The sequence below is a fragment of the Lygodium microphyllum genome, chromosome 15 (assembly GCF_053477565.2).
Source record: "Lygodium microphyllum isolate KBCC chromosome 15, Lygodium_microphyllum_v1.1.10, whole genome shotgun sequence".
Lineage (NCBI taxonomy): Eukaryota > Viridiplantae > Streptophyta > Polypodiopsida > Schizaeales > Lygodiaceae > Lygodium > Lygodium microphyllum.
Genome location: NC_141149.1, coordinates 26,308,352 through 26,332,711, shown reverse-complemented (window position 1 = coordinate 26,332,711; position 24,360 = coordinate 26,308,352). Strand labels below are relative to the sequence as shown.

The following is a 24,360-nucleotide window of genomic DNA, read 5'->3' as shown; positions in this document are numbered from 1 at the left end:
TGCTGCCTTCTTGTTATACAAGCAGTGATCCACTTGACTTCTATGGAAATCTTGAGGCTGCATAAATGTATCAAACTTATGATACCATTCCCTTGGTGCTTATTTCAGCCCATACAAACTTCTTTTGAGTTTACATACCATCTTCTCTTTCCCTTTTTCCACAAACCTTTCAGGCTGCTTATATATGTCTTCATGCAGATCACCATGTAAGAATGTAGTCTTTACATCCATTTGTATGAGCTACATATCTTCAGTTGCAACCAAGCCCAAAATGGTTCTCAATGTAGTCATCTTGACTACAGGAGAGAAGATCTCATGAAAGTCAATTCCATGTTCCTGCTTGTATCCCTTTGCAATCAATCTTGCTTTGTACTTTGGTGAGGAACAAGAAGTGACCTTTATCTTGTAAACCCATTTGCATGAAAGTGTTTTTTGCCCTTTAGGCAATTGCACCAAGTCCCAAGTGCCATTTTTCTCAAGAGATTCCATTTCTGATAACATGGCTTTATATCATTTCTTGTTGTCCTGTCTCTCCATTGTTTCCTTGAAGCAAGATGGTTCACCACAGTCTGTTAACATGACATAATCAGCCACATTGTTTGCACCAGGAATGAATCTATCAGGTTGTATAGTAGGCCTAGATGATCTCGTAACCCAATGATCATTGTTTGCTGGCTGTTGAGCATTTTTAGTTTGCTGTCCTAGCATTTCAGCTTGCAAATCAGCCTTAACAACTTGCTGTCTTGTTTGTTCTTGCACATATAGTGGCTCATTATCATGGGCAATAGCTGTTGATCATTTCCAACATTATTTTTTGCATTTACAGGTTAATTTACAGCAGGTATTTGCTGTTGTACAGTTTGAACATTTTGTTGTCTAAAAGGTATTTCTTCTCGGAATACAACCCTACGGACCTCCTCAGTCTTTTCGGGCTGTTTATGCATGCGATCTTTCCGGAAGATAACATCATTGTTGCGTACTACTCTCCTTTTCTTGGGATCCCATAATCTATACTCCATTTCACCCTCATCACCATATCCTAGAAAAATGCATTTACAGGACTTTGGCTTAAGTTTGTTGTGTTTTTCTTTACGAATGTGCACAAAAGCCTCGCAGCCAAACCCTTTCAGGTGAGCATATGAAGGTGGCTTGCCCAACCACGCTTCTTAGGGAACTCCCCTCCCCAAAGATCTGTTTGGTAACCGATTAATCAAGTGTACGGTTGTCATAACAGCGTCTGCCTAAAAACCATGGGGTAATGCAGCATGAGATAGCATTGTACAGACCTTATCCTGTATAGTCCGATTCATACGCTATGCAAATCCATTTTGGGGTGGATTATGAGGGGAAGTGAGCTTCCTCTTTATCCCTTTGCTGTCACAAAATGCCTGAAAGGCCTTGGACACATATTCCCCACCATTGTTAGAGTGAAGACACTTAAGTGTCTTATTAGTTTGATTTTCAACCAATGCCAAGAATTTTTTAAACTTGTCAAGCACTTCATCCTTGCTACGAATAGGATAAACCCATACCTTCCGTGTAGCATCATCAACAAAGGTGATAAAATATTTCTTTCCCCTTAAAGATAACCCTGACATCAGACATACATCAGAATGTACTGATCTAGAGGAGAAGATTTCAGCGAAAGAGACTTCTTATGAGATGTCTGTGCATGTTTACCATAAACACAATGATCGCAATGCTCAAAATAAGCATAACAAAGACAAGGCAAGTAACACAAACAAGAGAGCACTTGGTTGCTCGGTGTCCCAACCGGCCATGCCACAAAGAAACACTTGGTTGCTTGGTCACGGCAACAACATGATCACTCACACTAGATACATGGAGAGGATACAAGGTATCACTTTTACAACATCTAGCAATCACTCTAGATTCTTTATAGATATTTCATTTTCCATCACCAAAGGTGGCATGAAATCCATCGTCATCTAGCTGCGCTGTGCTAATCAAGCTCTTTTAAGCTGAGGTACATGTTGTACTTGCTGAAGTGTAAAGACAAAATCATGTTGAAATTGCAATTGCACACTGCCAATACGTGCAATGTCACATGCATAGTCGTCTCGAAGATGGATAACACGATTTCCGACCCCCTGTATGGGCAGAGAACCACTCACGATGAGGGGTGACATGAAAGGAAACACCTGAATCGAGAATCCAATTTGTATCTGCAAGTAAAGCATGTGCACCAAAGTGTGAAGAGACAAAGAGTACGTCATTTCCACTGTCATTGTCATGAGTGACTACATTGACCTCTTCAATTTTGATCTTCTTAGACCGACTCTCTTTTTTTTCTTCCTTGCTATTATTTGTCTTCTTGCCCTTTCCTTTTTCTTTCTTCCATTTGTAGTAGTCATATTTAAAGCGACCCTTCTTGCCACAATGATGGCATTCAACATCTTTGCCACGTGATTTACTGCATCCCTTGCTATTAGGTTTGCCTTTTTGCTGTGATCTGCCTCTAGTATGCAAAGCATTGGAAGGCTTACTGGATGCATTGTTTTGCCGATTCATCTCTTCGATGAGTAGAGCACTCTTTACATCAGCATACAAAAGAATCGCATTAGAATTGCTTATAGCAATCCTGAATGTATCCCAACTCTTTGGCAGAGTGCAAAGCAAGAACGTAGCCTTAAATTCTTCATCAATCAAGAACTTCAAGGCAACCGGCTGGTTAAAAATGGAGTTAAACCCACTCAAGTGAGTAGACATTGCTGTACCCTGTTTCATATGCAAATCCATAAGCTTTTTCAGCCAATACACTTTGCTTGCAGCACTCTTCTATGCATACAATTCTTCCAGTCGAGTCTAAATAGCATATGCAGAATTCAAACCTTCAATGTTAAACAGCAAGGCATCAGAAATCGATAGCTCGATGATTGAGAGTGCAAGCTCATTTAACTCATCCCAATCTTCTTGTTCCATATTTGCGGGCTTTGCCCCTTTGGTCTTAATTGGCTTTGCCTGCTTCTTCTGCAACAAGATATTGTAGCACAGTTTTTACCAGGTTGCAAAGTTATGTGTTCCTTCAAGCTTCTTAATGTGAATGAGATTACTGCTGTCATTGCTGCCAGCCATGATTTTCAGCCCAAATGTGACAGAAATTCAGCAAATGCACGCCCAAAGTGTCACACAAGTGACCAAGGTACAAACGACTACCAACCAGCAATAAATGACCACGTAGAAGCAGAAGTTTCAGATCTGTAAGTAAATTTTCAGAAGCACCAAACCATGTGCTATAGCATTCCACAGCTGATTACAGTTGTTCCAAGGGCAAATACATCACATTACATGAGAAGTTCCAAATTTTAGTTGCAATTTCTGTTGTACATGTATCCACGGGCATAAAATTTGAGATGCACGGTCAAGAGCCCCAAAATTTTTGTGCTCAAAGCATCAACCATACATCTGTATTGTCTCTGTCATGCATAGAACATGCCAATTTTGCCAAAATAGAGCAACTTCAGCAAATCCCCCAAATTTCACTGACCGATCTGTCCCAATTGCATTAATACATGTTCCCGAAAGAATAAAACGGGCAAAATTAGCAAAATTTCACAAAATTTTGCAAAAGCCCCAAACTTCTCGGGTCCAAATGTGCACCAATGTCAGCCAATCTGACTCAGCTGAACAAAATTTCACCAATACAGTAAAAGCCCCAAATTTTATGGGTCCAATGTTGAGAAATTTCACTCAAATGAGCAAAAATTCAATAAATTTGGCGAAATCCCCAATTCAAATGCATACAATGTATGCAATTTTCTGACGCAGATGCCTCAATTTTGCATGAACAGCAATCAATTTGGAAAAGCCCAAGTTTCTGGGCCTAAATCTGCACAAATCTGGGCACTGTGCTTGTGCACGTGAATCCCCATCAGGAAAAAGGGGTAAAAATTGATTTTCCCTTTCTTTTGAAAAAAAAAAGAGGAAATGTGACCGGTGGGGGGGGGGGGGGGTCAGTTGACCCGCCGTGCAGGTCACCGCCTGGTCGCCTGCCCGTCATGTCGCATGCTGACAGTCGCGTGGTCGCTGCCTGGTTGCCTGCCTGTCCCATCGTGTGCTGACAGTCGCGTGGCCTCCGCTAGTCCCATTACCAGGTCTGTTCGCTTGCAGTGACTGGTCGTCTGCAGCCCGTCAAGCTTGCGAACTGTTGTTGGACTGTCCATCAAACTTCCCGTCTGGGCTGCGACCTGTCGACAGCTGCCTGACCGCCGTGTTGGTCCCATCCGACTGACGTTGACCCGTTGGATCTGGTCGCACGCTTGCTGGCGCCTGCTGGTCTTCCACTCGACTGCTCGTTGGCGCCGCTGGTCCTCTACACGGCTGCTTGCTGGTCTTCTACACAACCTGTGATACACATGTCGTTTGCACGTGACCTGTTCTGCCTCACTTGTCAAGTGCTGCGACTTGACACTCCTTGGAAACGTGAATGTTGTAACCAACGCTCTGATATCAGCTTAGAGGGCATGGGGATCAAGACACGCAGGGATTGTTAGCAGCAGAAAGATAGAGAGTGAGAGAGAGCAGAGTAGTGGGAAGAGTGAACACGACTTCTGGGTACAATAATGAAAGTGTACTGCTTTAGGTTTTTAGATAGATATATATATATATATATGAAAGTACAAGTGCTAAGGGTGTGTTCACACTCCAGCACATTTAAAAGGCACGAGGGCCTTTATTCCCAACAAATAGTTGACATTGAGTGATTGGGCTTGAGTCATGAAACAGTTTATCATGGGACTAGAAATTGGATCTGAACCATGAGACAATCAATATATTTGCAGGGAAATTCCCGGCTGTATTGTTGCTTGACTGCTGTTTTCTGGGCATCACGGGCTGTATTTTGGCTTTTATTTTTGGATGGAGACTGAACCTGATCTCCTGTTTTTCCAGGCATCTACCATTGCTTTCTGGATTGATTCTGATTTCAAGATTTCGAGACCTTGAAATGTCTTTGTGGAGGATTGCTGCTTGGCTAAGGCTGAGCTTTGAACATTGTTTAGGATTAGAGGAGGATCCTTTTACAGTGTGCTTTGTTGGTTGTTGAGAATATTGGGTAGGGAAGCTCCCTCATTATAGTAGTCGAGTGTCATTATGATATTAAGTACTTGTCATGCAATCTTTTGCTAAATTATCTTGTTGATCCAATGTGCACATGAGACATAACTTGCACAAGCCATATTTATGTGCAATGAAACACAAAGTGCTGGACATCAAGCTCACCTCATCTCCTTGCCTTAGAGCCAAACAGCTTCACCCCAAAGCCTCAGACCAGCATTATGGCCATGCTTATGTCACATGGTGTAGTGTCGCAAACTAGCAGCCCACATAATGTTGGTGCATGCATGATGCAGCCTTGTCCTTTTAAAGTAAAACACCAAGTAAAATCAAATGCTGAAAACACAAAATAAAAAAGATAACTGTTCTAACTTGCCTGCCTGTCCAGTGTACATGACAGTCCAGCAGTTGGTGTTTATGGCACAATGAATATTTGTGTTCTTGCCATCATCGAGCACAGCAGCAGCAGCAGTAGTGCTGCAAGTGTAGGTCTATTTACTTTGCAAGTTCATGTTCTTACATGGAGGATAGGTTCCATTTGTACATGGAAGTTAAGAAGTGCACATATTCTCTGGAGGAGGCAGTGCGCCTTCTTTGCTTAGTCGTAGCTAATATGTCTTGTTCTGTCGCCCAGGAGGAGGGGGGAGAGTATTATAGATTTCTTTCTCTGAGCAAGCACTGTTGTTAATAAAGCTTACCGTTCCTGAGTACTTTGTGACCTTGATAGTTTCTCTTATTTTGTATTCTGTAGAAATTCTTAGTTTTAAAGATGCTGTTGTAATCAGAAAAGAATTGTGATTTTAATTAATGCATTCACTGGCTTGAAATGGAGGGTGGGGTTAGGTGCGGCCAACTAGTGAAACCATCGTCAACCATATGTTTACTCAGTGGATAAATAGCTATCGGGACCTACCATTGAAAATTAATCAGGTAAAAATTCAAGGACCTTGGCTTTTATTTGGAATAGTCTCAAAATTAAACCTATTGATGATTTTATCTCCTTACAGTGGGTGAATGTGACAAGATGGGAAATGCGGACAAAGCCCTTTGTGCGAACCCTTGAGTTTCTTTGGCAAGAAGGCCATACAGGCCATGCAACGGAGGAGGAAGCAGAGGAAGAGGTAGATCTCCAACACTTGATTGCTGGTGCTTGATCTCTGGAACATGTGGTACTCATAATATTGCTTTTGATTGTCCCTTAAAGGGACTTTGAATGCATTCTAAATGAAGTTGCTGATTCATATTGATATGTGCTGTATATTCACAGTGAGTTGTTGTAAGGTGGGTATGTGAAATTCAGGAGCAATTTGATAAATTTAAATGTGACATATGAGATACAGATTCTTTCACAAGTATGGATAAAGCATTTCTACAGTGCTGTATTTGATTAGTTCCTTAGACATCTGAACTTGAATTCCATGGTTTATAGAGTTTTGGCAAAGCCTTTTATGATTGAATGATGTATGAATATGGAGCAAGTTTTAGCAACGATTGAATGGAAAGTGCAATATACTCATTGTTGTTGGTTTGACTTTGACTGACAATTGTGATGCTGTTATAAAAAGAAATAGAAAGATAGTACACAATTTTATGGAGTTGATTAATTTATTCTATGTGAATGAAATCTTGAGGTTAATAAAAGGCCCCACTAGCATCTCCTTAAATCCATGTGTAAAAAGTACTTTTAAAAAGCCTTTTTCAGAAATCCATGGCAGACAAAGCAATATCTTAGTACATGCACATGAAGCCATGCCTGACTGTATACTAAGGTTTCATAAATTGCAAAATTGCATCAAGTATTGGAAACCGAGACAAGAGCAGGAGGAGAAATCAAGAGCAGCAGAGCCACTTTAAGAGAATGGAAAAGTTTCAATGTAGCGAAGTTGTAACAATGCAGGAAGAAGTTTGTAGCAGCATGGCGGGAAGAAAAAGAAATTATAGATGGAGAGGGTTGTGAAAATTGCAATGACATGACTATGATGTAGAAACTTGATATGTCATCTTTACATGAAGAATTTGTTGATATTTCCTCAAGTTGAAATCAGTTTGTAACTTTTCAAGAGGTAAATCACACCTGTTTGACCAGTCAAAGGTGTATTTTGGGGCCTTAAACCATGTGCTAGGCAGCCAAATTCATCTGACACTCTTTCTCTATGACATGGATCCATCCCCATGTATGGAGGAAGGAACTCATCCAGACTTGGGTAGAGTGCTAGAGTGAAGATGTCAGATGGATTGTCTTTATTGGGTTTTTAGTGGGACCTTGTAGATTCCCAAGCAGTCAAGTGGTACTTGATCTCTCCCTTCATCACCCTTGCAACAGCTCCTGCCTCAACCCTGGTTGGCTATGCTACCCTAATCTATTGCATCTTCCCTCGGACCCTGCTCGCACATGGCTCAGATTTAGAAATTAGCGGCAAGCTGCAGCACAGGATGGGTGAGCAGCAGCAGGGTCAGCAGTTGGAACTTCGATTGCTGGCATGACAAGTCTGACTTGCAACAGCAACTAGATTAGACCTGGTTTGATCATGACTAGCTCAGCTGCAGAGGATTCCTGTGGTGTCCATATTGCTACTCCAAACTTAATGATCTCCTGGTTCTTGTGATTTTACCTGCTTTCTGCAATTTCAGTCATGCTGTTTACGACAGTCCCCTGCCTTGAGCAGTGTGTTCCAGTCCCATCCCTTGAATGTGTAGGGCTTTTAGCTGTATATGTACTTTCATAGACTTATTTTATGCAATCTTTTCTGCTCTCTTTTCCACCTTCTTGTAAACAGATATGTTAATGGGTCCATAAGTTACAATTGGTATCAAATCCAAGATCAAAGATCCCCATATTTTTCATTATCTCACTTCCATGGATGCTGACATGGAGGACCTCTCATTGACAATAGTTTCCCAAATCTAAGGAAATGGAAATTTGGAGGCAGCTGTCCTGGTATTAGTCTTTGCAAGATGAATAAGCTTGGCCTTTCTTATCCTCAAGACCCCTTTCCTGAGGTTTCTAAAGAAGCCGCTCTAAATGAATTGCAGGTCATTGCTCTTCTCTTAAGCTGACTTTGTCCATGGGTACGCTTTTGGTTTCCTTTGATACCCTTCTCTTGAACCACATCTTTCACCTCTTATATCTCCTTTTGTCCTTTGCCCATGATGGTTCAGCCTTTTGTTTCCTTGGATTGACATTTCCTTCTCCCTCTAAGAAACCCCAACAATGTAGTAACATGAGACAAGGGATGCGAGTATGGATGTGAACGAGGATGGGGATGGGAATAGGGGATGGCCAAAACAAAGGAATGTAACGGAGGGCAATGGTATATTACAAAATGCATTTTTAATGTAAGAAACAATTTTTAGCTATTACATTTGACTCCATGAAAATGGAATACATAAAGCACATTTTAAGCTTTGGAAACATCATTTCTCATTGAAATTTATCAATGTATTGTGTAAGGAACATGAGAGAAGTAAATTTGCATAATTCAAATGGCAAAGTTCAAACATAGTTGCTACCCAAATGTTCAAACCACATTGACAATGATAGATGTATTACAAAAAAGTGAACTGTTGAGGGTGTGGCTAGTGGAAGGGTGAAGATTTGCAGAAGGAGAAGTGTGCAAGTGAGTGAGAGCGACAGAGAGAGAGTACGATTTGATTTGGGTGTACCAACAATGTGTTGGTACACAAAGAATAAAATGTATTTATACTTAGGGCTCGTAAGGGTGCATTCACATGTACAACATAATAATACACGTGTACAATACATGGAGGTGAATAAAGGTCTTTTACATCCCAACAACCTCCCACTTAAAGGTCCGAAGTAAACCTTTAACCAACTCCCACTAGTCGTATGCAATGCTCATGCTGAGCCTTGCTTAAACTTTTAGTGAGAACATTCGCAGGGTTGTCTTGTGTTTTGATCTTGGTCAATGTGATTAGACCATCTTCCAGAATCAATTTGATAAAGTGATATCGCACATCTATATGCTTTGTGCATGAATGATATATGGCATTCTTAGCCAGATACATAGCACTTTGGCTATCACATCCCAACACTTGAGTACTCATAGACATGCTGAGATCCTCTGTAAGTTTGCTCAACCATATAGCTTCCTTAGAAGCTTCAGTATAGCTGATATGTATTCAGCTTCAGTAGTACTTAGTGCTATGATGTTCTGCAACTTGGACCACCAAGATATGGCCTCGCCAACCAGTGTAAAGACATACTCGCTAGTGGACCTACGAGTGTCCAAGTTGTTGGATTTCATGGAAGCAGGAAGGAGAGCAACACAGAGTGAAGCAACATGCTTCCTCTCACACCCTTCATTATTCACACAACACTGTATAGTGAAAGTACAACCTAAGATCATAAGACCATTCACACCAGTAGTGGCACCGACTTATTTAATGTACCTAACTACTATGGCTAGACTAGCTGTGTCCAGCTCATGTCGGTCAACACACATAAATGAGCTTGATATTCTAACACTCTCCCTCAAGCTCAAGATAGCATCTGAACTCCAAGCAGCTGTCTAAAACCATAGAACTTATCTTTACCCAAGGACTTGGTAAAGATATCCGCTACCTGTTCATCTGTCTTTACATGCATAAGATTAACACGTCCTGCGAGAACCATCTCTCTGATGAAATGGTAGTGTACCTCTATGTGTTTCGTCCTGGCATGATAAACTGGATTCATAGCCAGGTGTACACTACTCAGATTATCACATAGTAGCTTCACTGGAGCATCTACTTGTATGCCCAAATCAGCCATAAGCTTGAGCAGCCATGAAATCTCACATACTGCTAATGCAGCACCCCTGTACTCTGCCTTAGTACTCGATAAAGCAACCGTAGGTTGCTTCTTTCTGCTCCAACTAATCATGCCGCTACCAAATCCAAATGCATATCCACTTGTAGATCTGCGGTCATATGAGCAACCTGCCCAATCCGCATCTGTGTATCCAATCAATGTCAAGGGCTTATCTTTGACATAGAACAGCCCATAGTCTACAGTGGACTTAACATACCTCATGATGCGTCTAACTGCATCCAAGTGCGGTTTCCTTGGCTTTTGCATAAACTGGCTTATCAGCCCTACAGCATAGCTCAAGTTAGGCCTAGTGATGGTCAAGTAAATCAAGCTGTCAACCAACTGCCTGTACATAGTCACATCCTCTACTTCAGCCCCAGTGTTCATGTCCAGCTTGACATTCTGATCAAGAGGTGTATCCAATGGTTTGCATTCAGCCATACCATACTTCTTAAGCATTTCCATGGCATAGTGCTTCTGCATCAGCCATAAATCATTTTCAGCTGGTACAACCTCAATACCCAAGAAATACCTCAGATCTCCTAGATCTTTCATGTCAAATTCAGATTTCAGCATCTTCATTGCATGCTGAATTTCCATGTTATCATCTCTAGTAATTATCAAGTCATCAACATATATGACCAGCACTACCAAGCCACTGTCAGTCTTCTTTGTAAAGAGGCTGTGATCAGCCCTGCCAACAGCAAAACCAAGACTCTGCAAGTAGCTGCTGATCCTAGCATGCCAGGCTCTCGGAGCCTGCTTCAGCCCATACAATGCCTTTTTCAGCCTGCACACATAATGCTGAAAATCAGGGTGAACATACCCTTCCGGCTGATCCATGTAAACACCCTCTACTAAGTCACCATTGAGGAAGGCATTTTTCACATCCATCTGCTGCAATTTCCAGCCTTTAGCAGCAGCCAAAGCAATTACAGTACGGATAGTTGCCATCTTGGCAACAGGGCTGAATGTTTCATCATAGTCAAGCCCATACTGTTGGGCATATCCCTTTGCGACCAGCCTTGCCTTATACCTTTCCACACTGTCGTCAGATTTGCATTTGATCTTATAGATCCATTTACAGCCAATGGTTTTTTTCCCTTCAGGCAAAGGTACCAAATCCCATGTCTTATTTTCAGCCAAAGCATGCATTTCTGTATCCATGGCTGTGCACTAGTTCTCATCTTTCACAGCTTCAGCATATGTACCTGGTTCTTTAATCTCCATTACTTTTGTCATGTAAGCATAATGCTTTGCAGAGTAGCCACTGTATGTCAACCTGTCAACAAGATATCTGACCCTCTGTGATCGTCTAAGTTGTGGTGCACTACTCGATTCCCCTCTTTCATGAGGCGGAATATACCTGCTCTGCCTTGTGCCAGGCGTATAGACAGTCGGAATACCAAGTTCGCTGTCCAGAGTATCAGCAGACTAGCTAGCAGTCATTCTGCCAGGTGTCATCATACCAGATGCATCCTCAGTAGCTTTTTCTTTTCCTTTGCTGTCCAAGATATCACGTCTCCCCCTCACTGACATACTGGTGTCAGTGGATGGTGAGCTCCTCAATCTCCCTGTCCATGGGGATACTGTCTGACTGATAGGTCTTGTCATAGCAGTGCTCTGCTGCAAATCAACTATAGAGACATGAGTGGAAGGCATATAGGATGGCACTGCAATTGGTGATACATACCAAGAACCCATTTCATCAAAGATAACATCCCTGCTTACCAAAGTCTCCCTGGTAGAGGGATCATAGCATTTGTATGCCTTCTTCTCCTGCGAATATCCAATGAAAACACACTTATGTGCTTTGGGATCCAACTTCTTCCTTTTCTCATCTGGAATATGCACATAAGCAAGACTTTCATGTGACTTACATCTGGCTTATAGCGATACAACTTCTCAAACGGTGTCATCTCATGAATACCTGCAGTGGGAGTCCTGTTCAAAATGTATACGGTTGTCATAACAGCCTCTGCCCAATAGTAAAGTGGCATATGCTTTTCATTCATCATAGCCCTAGCAGCTTCCATCAGAATTCTATTCTTCCTTTCAGCTACTCCGTTTTGCTGTGGAGTGTAGCTGCAGGTGAGCTGCCTAGAATGCCAGTTTTAGCCAAGAAATCATCAAATTCATTTGATACATACTCCCCACCACTATCAGATCTCAAGCAAGAGATGTAGCATTCAAACTCCTTCTCAACCTGTGCTTTAAATTGTTGAAAAACAGTAAAGACTTCATATTTTGTTTTCAATATATAAAGCCAGGTATATCGACTGTAGTCATCAATGAAGGATACATAATATCTGGAACCTCCCATAGATACATTATGAGCTGGCCCCCAAACATCAGAGTGCACTAACTGCAATGGACGTGTACTCTGTCGTACATGCCTGACAAATGGCAATCGTGACTGCTTACCGAACTGGCAAGCCTCGCATACATGACCAATATCTGAATATTGGAACTTCGGTAACCCTGTAACCAGTTGTTTCTTTTGCATAATGTGCAGCCTTTGCAAATTGACATGCCCCACTCTTTTGTGCCATATTTCCAAATCCCTAACAGTGCCAGAACCATGGGCAAACATAGCTAAATTCAGCTCTGGCAAAGAAGCATCAAGAGTAAACATTCTGCCATTCCTGTGACCACGAGCTATCAACTTGTAGCCATTGCCAAACTCTTCAATAAAGCAGCCATGCTTATTGAATCTAACCTGCAAGTTCTGCTCCGTCATCTGACCAACAGACAATAAGTTCTTCGTAATTGAAGGGACATGCAAGACATCATGCAAATTTTTCTTTCTCCCATTCTGAACCACAAGAGGCACTTTGTCTTTATGCTCAATGCTATGCTGTGTGTCATCACCTGTGCATACATAGCCATGCTTTTCAGTAACCATATCCGTGAACCAATCACCGTGAGGGGTCATGTGATTCGACGTCCCCGAGTCAATGTACCACACTGCATCATCAAATGATTTTTCAGTAGCCTTATCTTTGACATATTGCATGGCAAACAGTCTATCACCAGAATCATCTGCCTGACTGGAAGTAGCATAGTGTCCATGGTGCTTGCCTTTCTGGTTTCCCTGCTTTTTCCAGCAGTCCTTTGCAATATGCCCATACTTGCCACAGTAATGACAATCCTTGTCTTTGTTTGGATTGTCTGACTGACGCTGCTGCTGCCATGAGCCTCTACCACGGGAGTTAGATCTCCCCTTGCCTCGAAAATTTCCACGACCTCTTGCATTTGATGACTACTGATTTTGAGTGCCATAGGATGCATTTTGCTGGCCTCCTCTACCAGATCCATAACCCTTGCCACGGCTGTGCTGATTCGAGTAAAAAACTGCATCCTTATTCTTTGAACCGCTTGACCCTGTAGCTAAGCCAAGCTTCACTTCTTCATGAATCAATAATGCAACCAGCTCATTAAAGTCAGGCATCTCAGCCCGCACAGGTACTGAAGTGTCAAAAGACTTGTACTCCGGACCCAAGCCATTTAAGGTCACTGCAACCATATCCTCATCTTCTACTTGTGAGCCAACAGATGCCAGCTGATCTGCTATGGTCTTAACCTCTGTGACATAATCTTGTATGGATCTGTTCTTCCTCTCCATGTTATTGAATTTCTGCTTCAGTTGTATCTTCCTTGCACTTGTAGTTGTGCCATAGTATTTGACCAATATATTCCATGCATCTGCTGGGGATTTACAGTTCATGATCTGCATCACCATAGCATCCAAGATACATAATGACAACCAATGTAAAACCCTGCGAGCTCTTTCCGTCCAAGCTCGATGTGCTCGTCTTTGATCAGCTGTAGGATTCCTATCTGGAACTTCAGGTTCAGCCTCAATACCTATCACTAAGTCCCAATATCCTTTGCCTATCAGAAAGTTTTCCATGCGGAACTTCCATATTGCATAATTGTTGCTATCAAGCTTTTCTCCCACAATCTGGGTTACATTATCAGTTTTATCAGCAATTGCCATGTTGTAGACCTTGCCTGACTACCTGCAAACCAAGATCTTCTTAACAGTTCAACTTTAGCCCGGAACTGTTTATGACAGTTTTCTGCAATTAATTGCAGTAAAAAACCAGGGTATTTCAGCCCACTGACAGTCCAAGACAACTCACAACCAAGTGGCTTAACCTGTGAGTAAAGCAGTCAGTGCAAATACTATGTATTCACTTCAGTTTGAACTCCTGCAACCTCACTGATACATATATGCAGTCTGAAAACTATAAATTGTTAGTGACCAACAGCTTATTCAAAGGCAAAACTGAGTCATATACATGTCATACATGTCCCAGACCTTCATAGATAGCTGCTAGTACATGTAGCAGTCCAAACATAACCATATGGGCACACATCTGAGTATGCATGATACTCGGCAAAGCAGGTACCAAATGGATGTCAGTATGTTTAACCTTCAAATGATAATACTGTCATACATTCAAATTACAGATTTCAGCCTGTAATTTCCAGATCTATAAATGCATTCCAAAACTGAATATTTAATCCCTTTTAATCATGCCCAAGTGTACATGGGTATTGCATAGACATTTATCAAGCATTCTTGATAGTCATATCCATCATTCCAAAGCCTTGGTGGATCAAACAGTGCTCTGTATTAGTGCTGAAAAACTTCTGGACATATTTCAGCATGTCATTATCTTCAAACACTGAGCATTTGACACTCCCAATCCAAGATAAAAAGCATAAGGGATAACACATATGCTTTGTCAAGCATCAACCAAGTACAAGCTCTTCAATTATCAATGTCTATTACGACTTCATTGTTGCCTATGAGTTACCATACACAACAAGTGTATTCAGCCTGCATTACACAGGTCTATTGGTCACATTCGGATTGTTTTACATCAGTTCGCTACAGCATACATAATGCTCCATGAGCTCCTGTTGTTGCCCATCTCTCTTGCTTGCTACTATGGGACTGTTGTATTGAGTTGTTGCTGCTACTACTGAAGGTCTTGTTTTGTAGTTGAACAGGAGTGCCACTGTTGAGCTCATTCACACTGGCAAGAGAGGTGCCACTTGTCCTGTTCTTTAGGGTCAACAACTATGGAGGAAGCCCACTATCTATTGGAGTAGATAGCAAGTTGAAATATGCCACATGAGCTGCCGTATTATTACTGCTAGCTTTCAATGCCCTTCTTCAATGATAAGCTGAAAAAACGGAATGTCAAATCTGTCGCTAATCTGATTGCGCCTGTTGCATCCACGTGAGTTGCCCAGAACTACGCCATCAGCTGCGTCGAATCCCCTCTAAATCTGAGCTGAATCCTTGCCAATTTGATCACACTGTCATATGACTACAGATCAGTAGTTCTCATTTCAGAAGACCTCATTTATACTTCAAGCTCTTCATTTTATTTGATGCAAAAGAAACACATGAATCAGCAGCACGTGACTTGCTGGATAGATCTACTTCAAGATCTGCTGCTTCTGGTATGGAAGATGCCAGGCACTACTCAGTGCTCACTATACTTCATCCACCATTGATGCCAAGCATATAGGTGAATGCTTCATCACTTTGACCATAAAAAACAGGCGCATATTTTCAGACTGTTCACGCTGTTTTACAAGCGCCGATTTTCAGATATGTTTCCACTATTTGTTGCTTCCAATGCTGGTCATAATCTACTCCATAGCATGATTCAAATCAAGCTCTTCAACCCTTCCTTCAAGCCTTGATGACTTCCTGTCAATCGTATGCATACAGACATTGATACATATCTTCCATTTGGCTATGGCTTCATCTGCAGGTGTTCGACTCCTTCATTTCTAACTTCATTGCCTCTGCACTACAAGTGGTCATGCCCATTCTCCCACAACCTCATGGATGAGGCTCTGATACCATGTTGGATTTCATGGAAGCAAGAAGGAGAGCAACACAGAGTGAAGCAACATGCTTCCTCTCACACCCTTCATTATTCACACAACACTGTATAGTGAAAGTACAACCTAAGATCATAAGACCATTCACACCAGTAGTGGCACTGACTTATTTAATGTACCTAACTACTATGGCTAGACTAGCTGTGTCCAGCTCACGTCGGTCAACACACATAAATGAGCTTGATATTCTAACACAAGTCACCTGCCACGTTTGCATCACAATAACCCTACAGACTAAGTGCACCGTGCCAATAGCAAATACACTGTCTTTGTGTACCCTTTAGATATCTAAGAATACACTTGACAGCCTCTCAATGTGGTTTGCCAAGATTTGACATAAATCTGTCAACTAAAATCAGCTTTCTCCATGAAAGATTTGGGGAATGCAGAGCATATGTTGGGCATGAGGATTAGCAGGAATAGAATGCAAAAATTGTTGTTCTTATCTCAAGAGAAGTACATTGAAAAGATACTGCATAGATTTAACATGTTTGAAGCTAAGCCTATTGGGGTGCCCTTACCTCCATATCTTAAGCTTAGTAAAGCCAACAGTCCACAAGATGACATGGAAACCAATATTATGAAGGGAGTCCCTTATACATCAGCTTGTGGCTCTCTTATGTATGCTATGGTCACTACTCATCCAGACATTGCTCATGCACTAGGAGCAGCTAGCAACATATCATCCACATATAAAACAAGTATGATGGGGTTGCCATTTGTATCCTTTTTCATGTACAAACAATGATTTGCATAGCTCCATGTAAACCCATGAGAGAGCATAAAAGTGTCAAACTTTTTGTACCACTGCCGTGGTGCTTGCTTCAGCCCCAACTAGTTGTGTTTTAGTTTACACATCAATTGCTCTTTTCGAGGAACTACAAAGTCCTCAGGCTGCTTCATGTAGATCTCCTCATCAATGTCACTATGCAGAAAAGCTGTTTTCACATCCATTTGGTACAACTCTCAATCCAATACAACAACGAGAGCAAAAAGCACACATAGAGTGGTCATCTTCACAATGGGTGAGATCTCTTGGAAGTCAATCTCTTCCTTCTGTGCATACCTTTGGCAACAAGTTTTGCCTTGTACTTGGGTTTCCCATCAACTGTCTTTACTTTGTAAACCCATGTGTTTGGAAGAGGCTTTCTTCGTTTGGGCAATGACACAAGATCCCAAGTATCATTAGCATTCAGAGATTTAATTTCTTCCTGCATAGCTAGCTCCCACTTATTGCTGAATTTGCATGACTTGGTCTCTTTATATGTAAGGGGCTCACCCTCATTTGTAAGCATCACATAGTGCAAAGAGGGGTCATATCTATGTGGCTACCTTCTTAAACGTGTAGACCTGCGTACCCAATGATTTAGATTCTTAGGAATCAGGTCTACATCTGGAGGCATGTTATTTTCAGCATTTATTGGCTGCTGTTAGCCATTTTCAGCATGCTGTTCATGCTGTACAGCACATTCATTTTCATTTCCAGCACCTACATTTCCATAATCAGCAAGCCTATCTTGTTGTCCATGACCTCCTTGTGCTTCTATTTGCTGTCCATCATCATCTGGCTCAAAAATAACCTTCTGATCATCAATTTCAACTTGTGGTACAACATCATGAGGCTCATCATTTGAAGTAATAGATGGCTGCAAATTTTGAAATTTGACATTTTTCATGTCTTCATTAGAGGCTAAAGTAATTTTCAGCAACTTTGCCTCTTTAAACACAACATTACGGTTGCGAACAATTTTCTTGGACTATGGTAACCACACTCTATAGCCAAATTCACCCTCATCACCATAGCCCATGAAAATGCCTTTGGTGGATTTCGGGTCAAGTTTACTCCTCAACTCATCTCTAACATGCACAAAAGCATCACAACTGAATATTCGTAAATGGTCATATGAGGCCGATTTGTCAGACCAAACCTCCTTAGGGATGCCATTATTCAAGGATGTGCTGCCGGAGAGCAGTTGCAAATGTGAACCGCGGTTTTAGTGCCTCTCCCCAAAATTCATGAGGGGGATTAGCAATGGACAGCATGCACCGCACTCTCTCACATAAAGTCCTATTGTATCTTTTAGCCACACCATTTGAAGAAGGGTTGTAAGGAGCTGTAAGCTCTCTCTTGATTCCATGCAAGTTAGAAAAAGACTTAAACACAATAAATATGAACTCACCCCCATCATCAATTCTCAAGCATTTCAGCTTTCTACCTGTTTGAGTGGTCACAAATGCACTAAAAGTTTTAAAAACAACAGACACTTCACTTTTCGTTTTCAACAGATAAACCCAAATCTTCCTAGAACAATTATCAATATAAGAGACAAATATGCAGCACCACCCAACGATTTCACAGACATTGAACTTACGGGAGACATCGGAGTAAAATGAAATTTTCATTTGCTTTCCAAACTAACAGTCATTACAAAAATCAAGTTTTAAGCCTTTTCCATTACCTCTCTTCAAAGAGGTAAAGACATCAAGTCCTTTCTTGCTCATATGGCCTAATCTCTTGTGCCACAACTCCAAATGATAGCCAATTTCAGCAATTGCTAGAAACTTGCCATTCAAAGCTTTACAGTGCAGACAATACAAAGTGCCCTTCTTAGTTCCTTTTGCAATCAGCATGAAACTCTTTTTCAATTTCCACAAACCACCACCAACCAGTGTAGTGTAACCATGCAAGTCAAGTTGTCCAATAGATAGTAAACTCTTTTTGATGCTAGGCACATATCTGACATCTTTCAATACAAGCTCTTGCCCATTATCCAAAGACAAGTGTACAATGCGTATCCCATCAATGTTGCAAGCATGGTTATTTCCAAGATATACTTTTTCATAACTGCTTGCACTGAACATAGCAATACACTTCAAGTAAGGAGTTATATGGAAAGAGGCACCAGAGTCTATAATCCAAGTCTGAGTGACACCATCATCAATTGACAAAAGTGCATCAATCACATCAGCCTTGGTAATCTACATATCCCGCATGTGACATACAAGGGCATCATAATCTATTGCACATAGTACATCAGTCTCTGTATTTGAGAGCTCCTCTATGACTACATTGGAGGCCACATTGACCTTTTCCTTGCCTTTGGCTGCCTTAGATGCATCTGTCTTATCCTCTTCTTTTTGTCTCTTGCATTCTTCTTTCTCTCTTATTCCTTCTTGTAGTACTTGCAATCAGGCTTATTGTGGCCTTTTCTGACCACACTGATAGCAAGTAACATGACTCTTTTCCTTTCCTTTGCTCTTGCTTCTGCTTCTCTATCGAGCATTTACATTTTTCTTTTCAGCTCTGCCTCTAACATTGTAAGTTGAGTTGCTTCCTTCTCCACTAGACTTACGTCTAATTTCTTCATTCCAGATTGAACCCCTCACACCATTATATGAGAGATTGGGGTTATTACTGAGAGAAACTACCAAGGTCTCCCAGGAATCATGCAGTGTGATGATCAGAAAGATCGCCCTTAACTTATCATGAAAATCCAAATTAGTACACTTGAGCTGATTTAAAATACCAGTTAATGCACTCAAGTGCTCAGTTGCAGGCTTGGACTCATCCAACCACATATTCACCAACTTGGGTACTAAATGCACCTGATTAACAAGTGTGGTGATCTCATAGGTAGTTTTCAACTTCTCCCATATTGCATGACCAATATCTAAGCCCTTAATGTCTGTCAAAATGTCATCAGTGACACCCATCTTTATATAAGCCACAATCTTTTTGTTGACTTTGGCCCAATTTGCATCAATCATTTGTGCGGGTTTATCTTCCTGCAAAGCATCCTCACAATCTTTTAAGAACAGTATGCCTTGCATACGGTCTTTCCAAAGGTCAAAACCTTGACCATCAAACCGTTTGATTTCCATCAAACTCTCAATGTCAGAACTGGAAGAAGTTGCAGCCATTTTTATCACAAATACAAGTGTCGATGCACTGAACTGCAGGAGCACAAGCTAAACCAGCAAAAACACTGCTGTTCTTGCCCAACCAGCAATAAACCTATGCTGTTTTTACATAAACCAACCACCACACGGGCGAATACTGCAGAAATTTACCAAAATCTGCACAAAATTCCAAATTTCCAGGTCCAACAGTGCGTAAATGTCAGCCAATCTGACCCAGTTGAGCAAAATTTCATCAATACATGAAAAGCCCCAGTTTTTCTGAGTCCAACATCAAGAAATTTTACTCGGATGAGCATAATTCCAACAAATTTGGCAAAGTTCCCAATTTAAATGAGGTCAACATGCACAATGTTTGCAATTTTTGACACAAATGTCATTGGCAAGCATAAACAATATCAAATCTGGGAAAAGCCTCAAATTTCGAGAAGTTGATTTGCATAGATTTATGATATGTGCTTGCGTGTGAATGCTCAGAAGGGGAGAAATAAAAATGAGCTGAAATTTTTGATTTAAAAAAAGGGGGGGGGGGGGTGTTGACTTGCCTGTCCCGTTGCATCAGTCCGTCGCGTGACGTGACCTATCGCTTGTGTGTCTCGTCGCGACCTATCGCTTGCTTGTCCCATTGGCTTGCCTGGAGCGGGTTACAAGTAGCTCTCCACGTTGTTCCCCGCTTGACCCCGTCGATTGGTTGCTTTGGCTTGTCCGTTTGCCTTTGACTATAGACTTTACCCATCGTGCAGCACTGCGTGTTGCCTGCTCTGCTTCGACTGCTTCTTGCGGCTGTAGCCTGTGACTATTGCTTGCACCTTAGCAACCTGTTTGATCCGTCAGTCTCAATGACGACTGCACTGTCTATTGTGACTGTTGGCTTGTATCATCGAGCTTTGATACCAGTTGTTGAGGGTGTGGCTAGCGTGAGGGTGAAGATTTGCAGTAGGAGAAGTGTGTAGATGAGTGAGAGCGACAGAGAGAGAGTACGATCTGGTTTGGGTGTACCAACAATGTGTTGGTACACAAAGAAAAAAGTTTATTTATATTTAGGGTTCGTAAGGGTGCATTCACATGTACAACATAATAATACATGTGTACAATACACAGAGGTGAATAAAGAACCTTTACATCCCAACATGAACATGTGTCATAATTCATATAGACTTAGCATTCTAAACATTGAAACTAAAAACAAATGTAAAACTAAAAGTAAAAATATAACATGGTAGGCAACTGTGTTGCAACCAACCACAAAGTAGCGTGCAAAATGATATTAAGGCTCAATTGTAAAGAGCACCATCATTACTGTTAGAACAAGTTGTAGCAATTGCATCAACATTTGTAGGAGCATCAACATTGGTTTCTCTCGAAGCGTTGGCCTTGTGATCGTGAGTGCTAGGAGTAGTCTTCATCACATGAGCATGCTCCTCTCGCACCATCTCCCATTGTCTAAATGGATCAGTGCCATAGGAATGTGTATTTTTAATGCTCAGTGTTGGCATTACTAAGTTGTGAATGCAAGGTAAGTCATAGTGGCACCTTGAGCACCTCAAGTGAATAGTGGGTGACATTGGCAAAAGTTGTGTTAAGTTATGTTGGACAAGTACTTGTGGATGCATGGTCTCAATTGGGGTCTAGTCCATTAATTGGGCCATTAAAATGTCCAATGGTCACATTGGGGATTAGGTATTAATTAAGTAATACTAGACCTAGGCCAATTAATGTTTATGGGAGCTAGCACATCAATTGTGAAAGCGGGCTAACTAGTTCTTGGGCAAATACAAAGAAATAAGACTGAAAATTAATTGATAAATGCTGGAAATTGCATTACTTTGTATCTGTATGCTTCTCTAACAAAGATACATAGATCTGAAAGTAGATCCAGAAATTGAAGCTTTGATGGAGAGAAGGGCTGAAGTGCGGGCTGAAGTGAAGGTCTTTGAAGGTTTTCTTATCAATAGGGCTCTTGAGACAGAGGGTATTATAGCTGCGAAGGCCTACCTCAGTTTGAAAGGTATCAATTATATTAACATAACTAAGTATATGAAAGGTAACACATCACCTATCATTCAAGGATCCACTCAAGCGTTGACTTCAAAGGCTCATCATACACAAGTTGTTTCCTCTTGTCCCAAGGATCCCTCCATGGAGAAGGGCAAGGAGAAAGTCAAATAATTGGCTATTTCCATAAAAGCTAAATCTTCAAAGATGCTTTTAGCAAAGGAAGACGGTGTTAGAAGGGTAAGGAGAAAGTCAAAGAACTGGCTATTTCCATGGTAGCTAAATCTCCAAAGATGCTTTAGCAAAGGAAAATGATGTTAAAAGAGACTTTAAGCTTGGATAGAAGAGCATCAAGTTTGATGCTTTCCATGTGAAGAGAGATTTTCACATGTCTTTTACTAGCCAATTTAATGTTGCATTCGATGGTGAAGATTGTACAATAAAATAAAAGATTAGGATAGTTAAAATGCATTTCAAGGATGCTGTTTTAAATTGGTGGCTCAAAGTTGTTCAAGAGTGAAAGGAAGCCAAGTCTTGGAAAGAGTTTAAGGAGATGTTCAGCAACAAGTTCTTGCCTTCATCCTTTAAAGACAATGTGCAACAAGAATGGGATAAGCTGAAGTAAAACCAAAGAGACAATGTTGAAAGTTTACAGCTATTTCTTTGAAATTTACATTTCTTAATGAAGTTCCTTCCAATATGGAGATCGGAAAGTATATCCACGGGTTGTATGCAACAAAATGGCGAGTTGTCAAGATGACAAAGCTTGATACTTAGGAAGTGGCTCAAGTTGTGGCCCTAGAAGTAGAAGGACTACATATACCTTGGATACTTAGTAAATCCCCCAAAGAAGAACCACAAAAGAAAAAGACTAAGATGTTTGACCAAAACTAAAAAAATCAACAGGAGCCAAAGCTGATGTTAGCTTCTTTTTAAGGGTAAAAAATGTATCTTTTGATACGGGAGTGGAAGGAAACTATATTTCCATCTTATCCCATGTACAAATTTGTAAGGCAATGAAAAAGTCTATTTCCTCGTACTTGATTTTTGTCAAAGATTCTAACAAATAGTCTAGAATTGAAGAGTCCATCTCAGACATGAATGAGGAGCAAATGACTTTCTTAAAGGAGTAAGAAAATTTGAGAGTATGCAATGGAAGAGAATTATGAATATATAGAGAAAAGGAGAGGAGAAGAGAAAGTAGGAAGAGGAGAAAAAATCTGCAAAAAACAATGAAGATAGGTTGAATAAAATGTAGGGACCGATTAGGCACGGAGATCAAGGCAGACAGTCGTTACGCGCAGTGAGAGACAGAGAGAGTGCGAGAGAGCAGAGTAGAGAGTGAGCATGTTTTCAGGTACAATGACGAGTGTGTACCTTTAGGTTTTTAGATAGATATATATGTGTAAGTACAAGTGCGAAGGGTGTGTTCACACCCGAGTATATTTAAAAGGCACAATGCCTTTAATCCCAACAACCTCCCACCTAAAGGTAATGTGCCTTAAGGGGAGAAAAGAATCAGCTAAGTCTAGGTATGTACAAAGCTGAAATACATATATCTATTCAACTCCCATTATCTATCGGCAATGAGCAAACCGCTCTGTTGGAAGACTCTTCGTGAGAAGGTTTGCAAGGTTATCATCTGTATGCACTTTGACAAGCTCAATGCTTTTGCTGTCAAGTACATCTCTAATGAAGTGGTACTTCACCTGTATGTGTTTTGTTTTTGCATGAAAGACAGGATTCCGTGCTAGCATTATAGCACTCTGACTATCACAATGGAGAACAGGTAACTCTGTAATGCCAAGCTCTCCCACCAGACGTGAAAGCCATAAAGTCTCCTTGCATGCCTTAGTGGCAGCCACATACTTTGCCTCTGTAGTAGACAATGCAACACACTTTTGTAGCCTGGAGATCCAAGAGACCGCTCCTATGAAAGTAAACACATACCCGGAAGTGGACTTCTTGTAGTTTGCATGACCAGCATAGTCTGCATCCGTAAAGCCAACAATAGATGCCTTATGCTTTCCAAAGCAGATGCACAACTCCTTTGTGCCTTTGAGGTATCTCATAATACCTTTCACTATATCCCAATGCTTCTTGCCAGGGGTTGCCATGTATCTGCTAACCACTCCCACTGCAAAGGCAATGCCAGGACCTGTAGCAACCATAGCATACATCAAACTGCCAATAGCTAAAGCACATGGTATCTTGGTCATTTCAGCCTTCTCATCATCAGATGTAGGGTTGTCCTCTGCACTAAGTTTCACATATGGAGGCAATGAAACCCCAATTGTTTTCCCCCTCTCCATATTGAAACGCTGCAAAACTTTGAAGATATACTCCTACTGAGATAGATAGAGTAAGCCTTTCGATCTATCTCTGAGTATTCAATGCATGCCAAGAATGTGATTTGCATGACCAAGATCCTTCATGTCAAAGCTGCCATGAAGACTTTACTTCAATGAATCCAAGGCATGAGTATCCCTGCCAGCAATCAGCATGTCATCAACATACAAAATCACGATAATCAGGTTGCCATTTGTTGCGTTCTTTGTGTACAAGCAGTGATCCACTTGACTTCTATGAAAGCCTTGGGACTGCATGAATGTATCAAACTTATGATACCA

At 41.2% G+C, this 24,360-nt stretch overlaps 1 protein-coding gene across 2 annotated transcripts in view; it reads left to right on the top strand.

Moving 5' to 3' along the window:
• OVA6 (Class II aaRS and biotin synthetases superfamily protein) overlaps window positions 1-24,360 on the top strand; it is a 61,041-nt gene that overhangs the window by 17,533 nt on the left and 19,148 nt on the right. For both annotated transcript variants that reach the window (XM_087693991.1, XM_087693992.1), the window contains exons 4-5: window positions 5,920-6,006; window positions 6,084-6,197. In XM_087693991.1, the coding sequence (XP_087550117.1) occupies window positions 5,920-6,006; window positions 6,084-6,197 (201 nt within the window). The remainder of the gene's footprint in view (window positions 1-5,919; window positions 6,007-6,083; window positions 6,198-24,360) is intronic.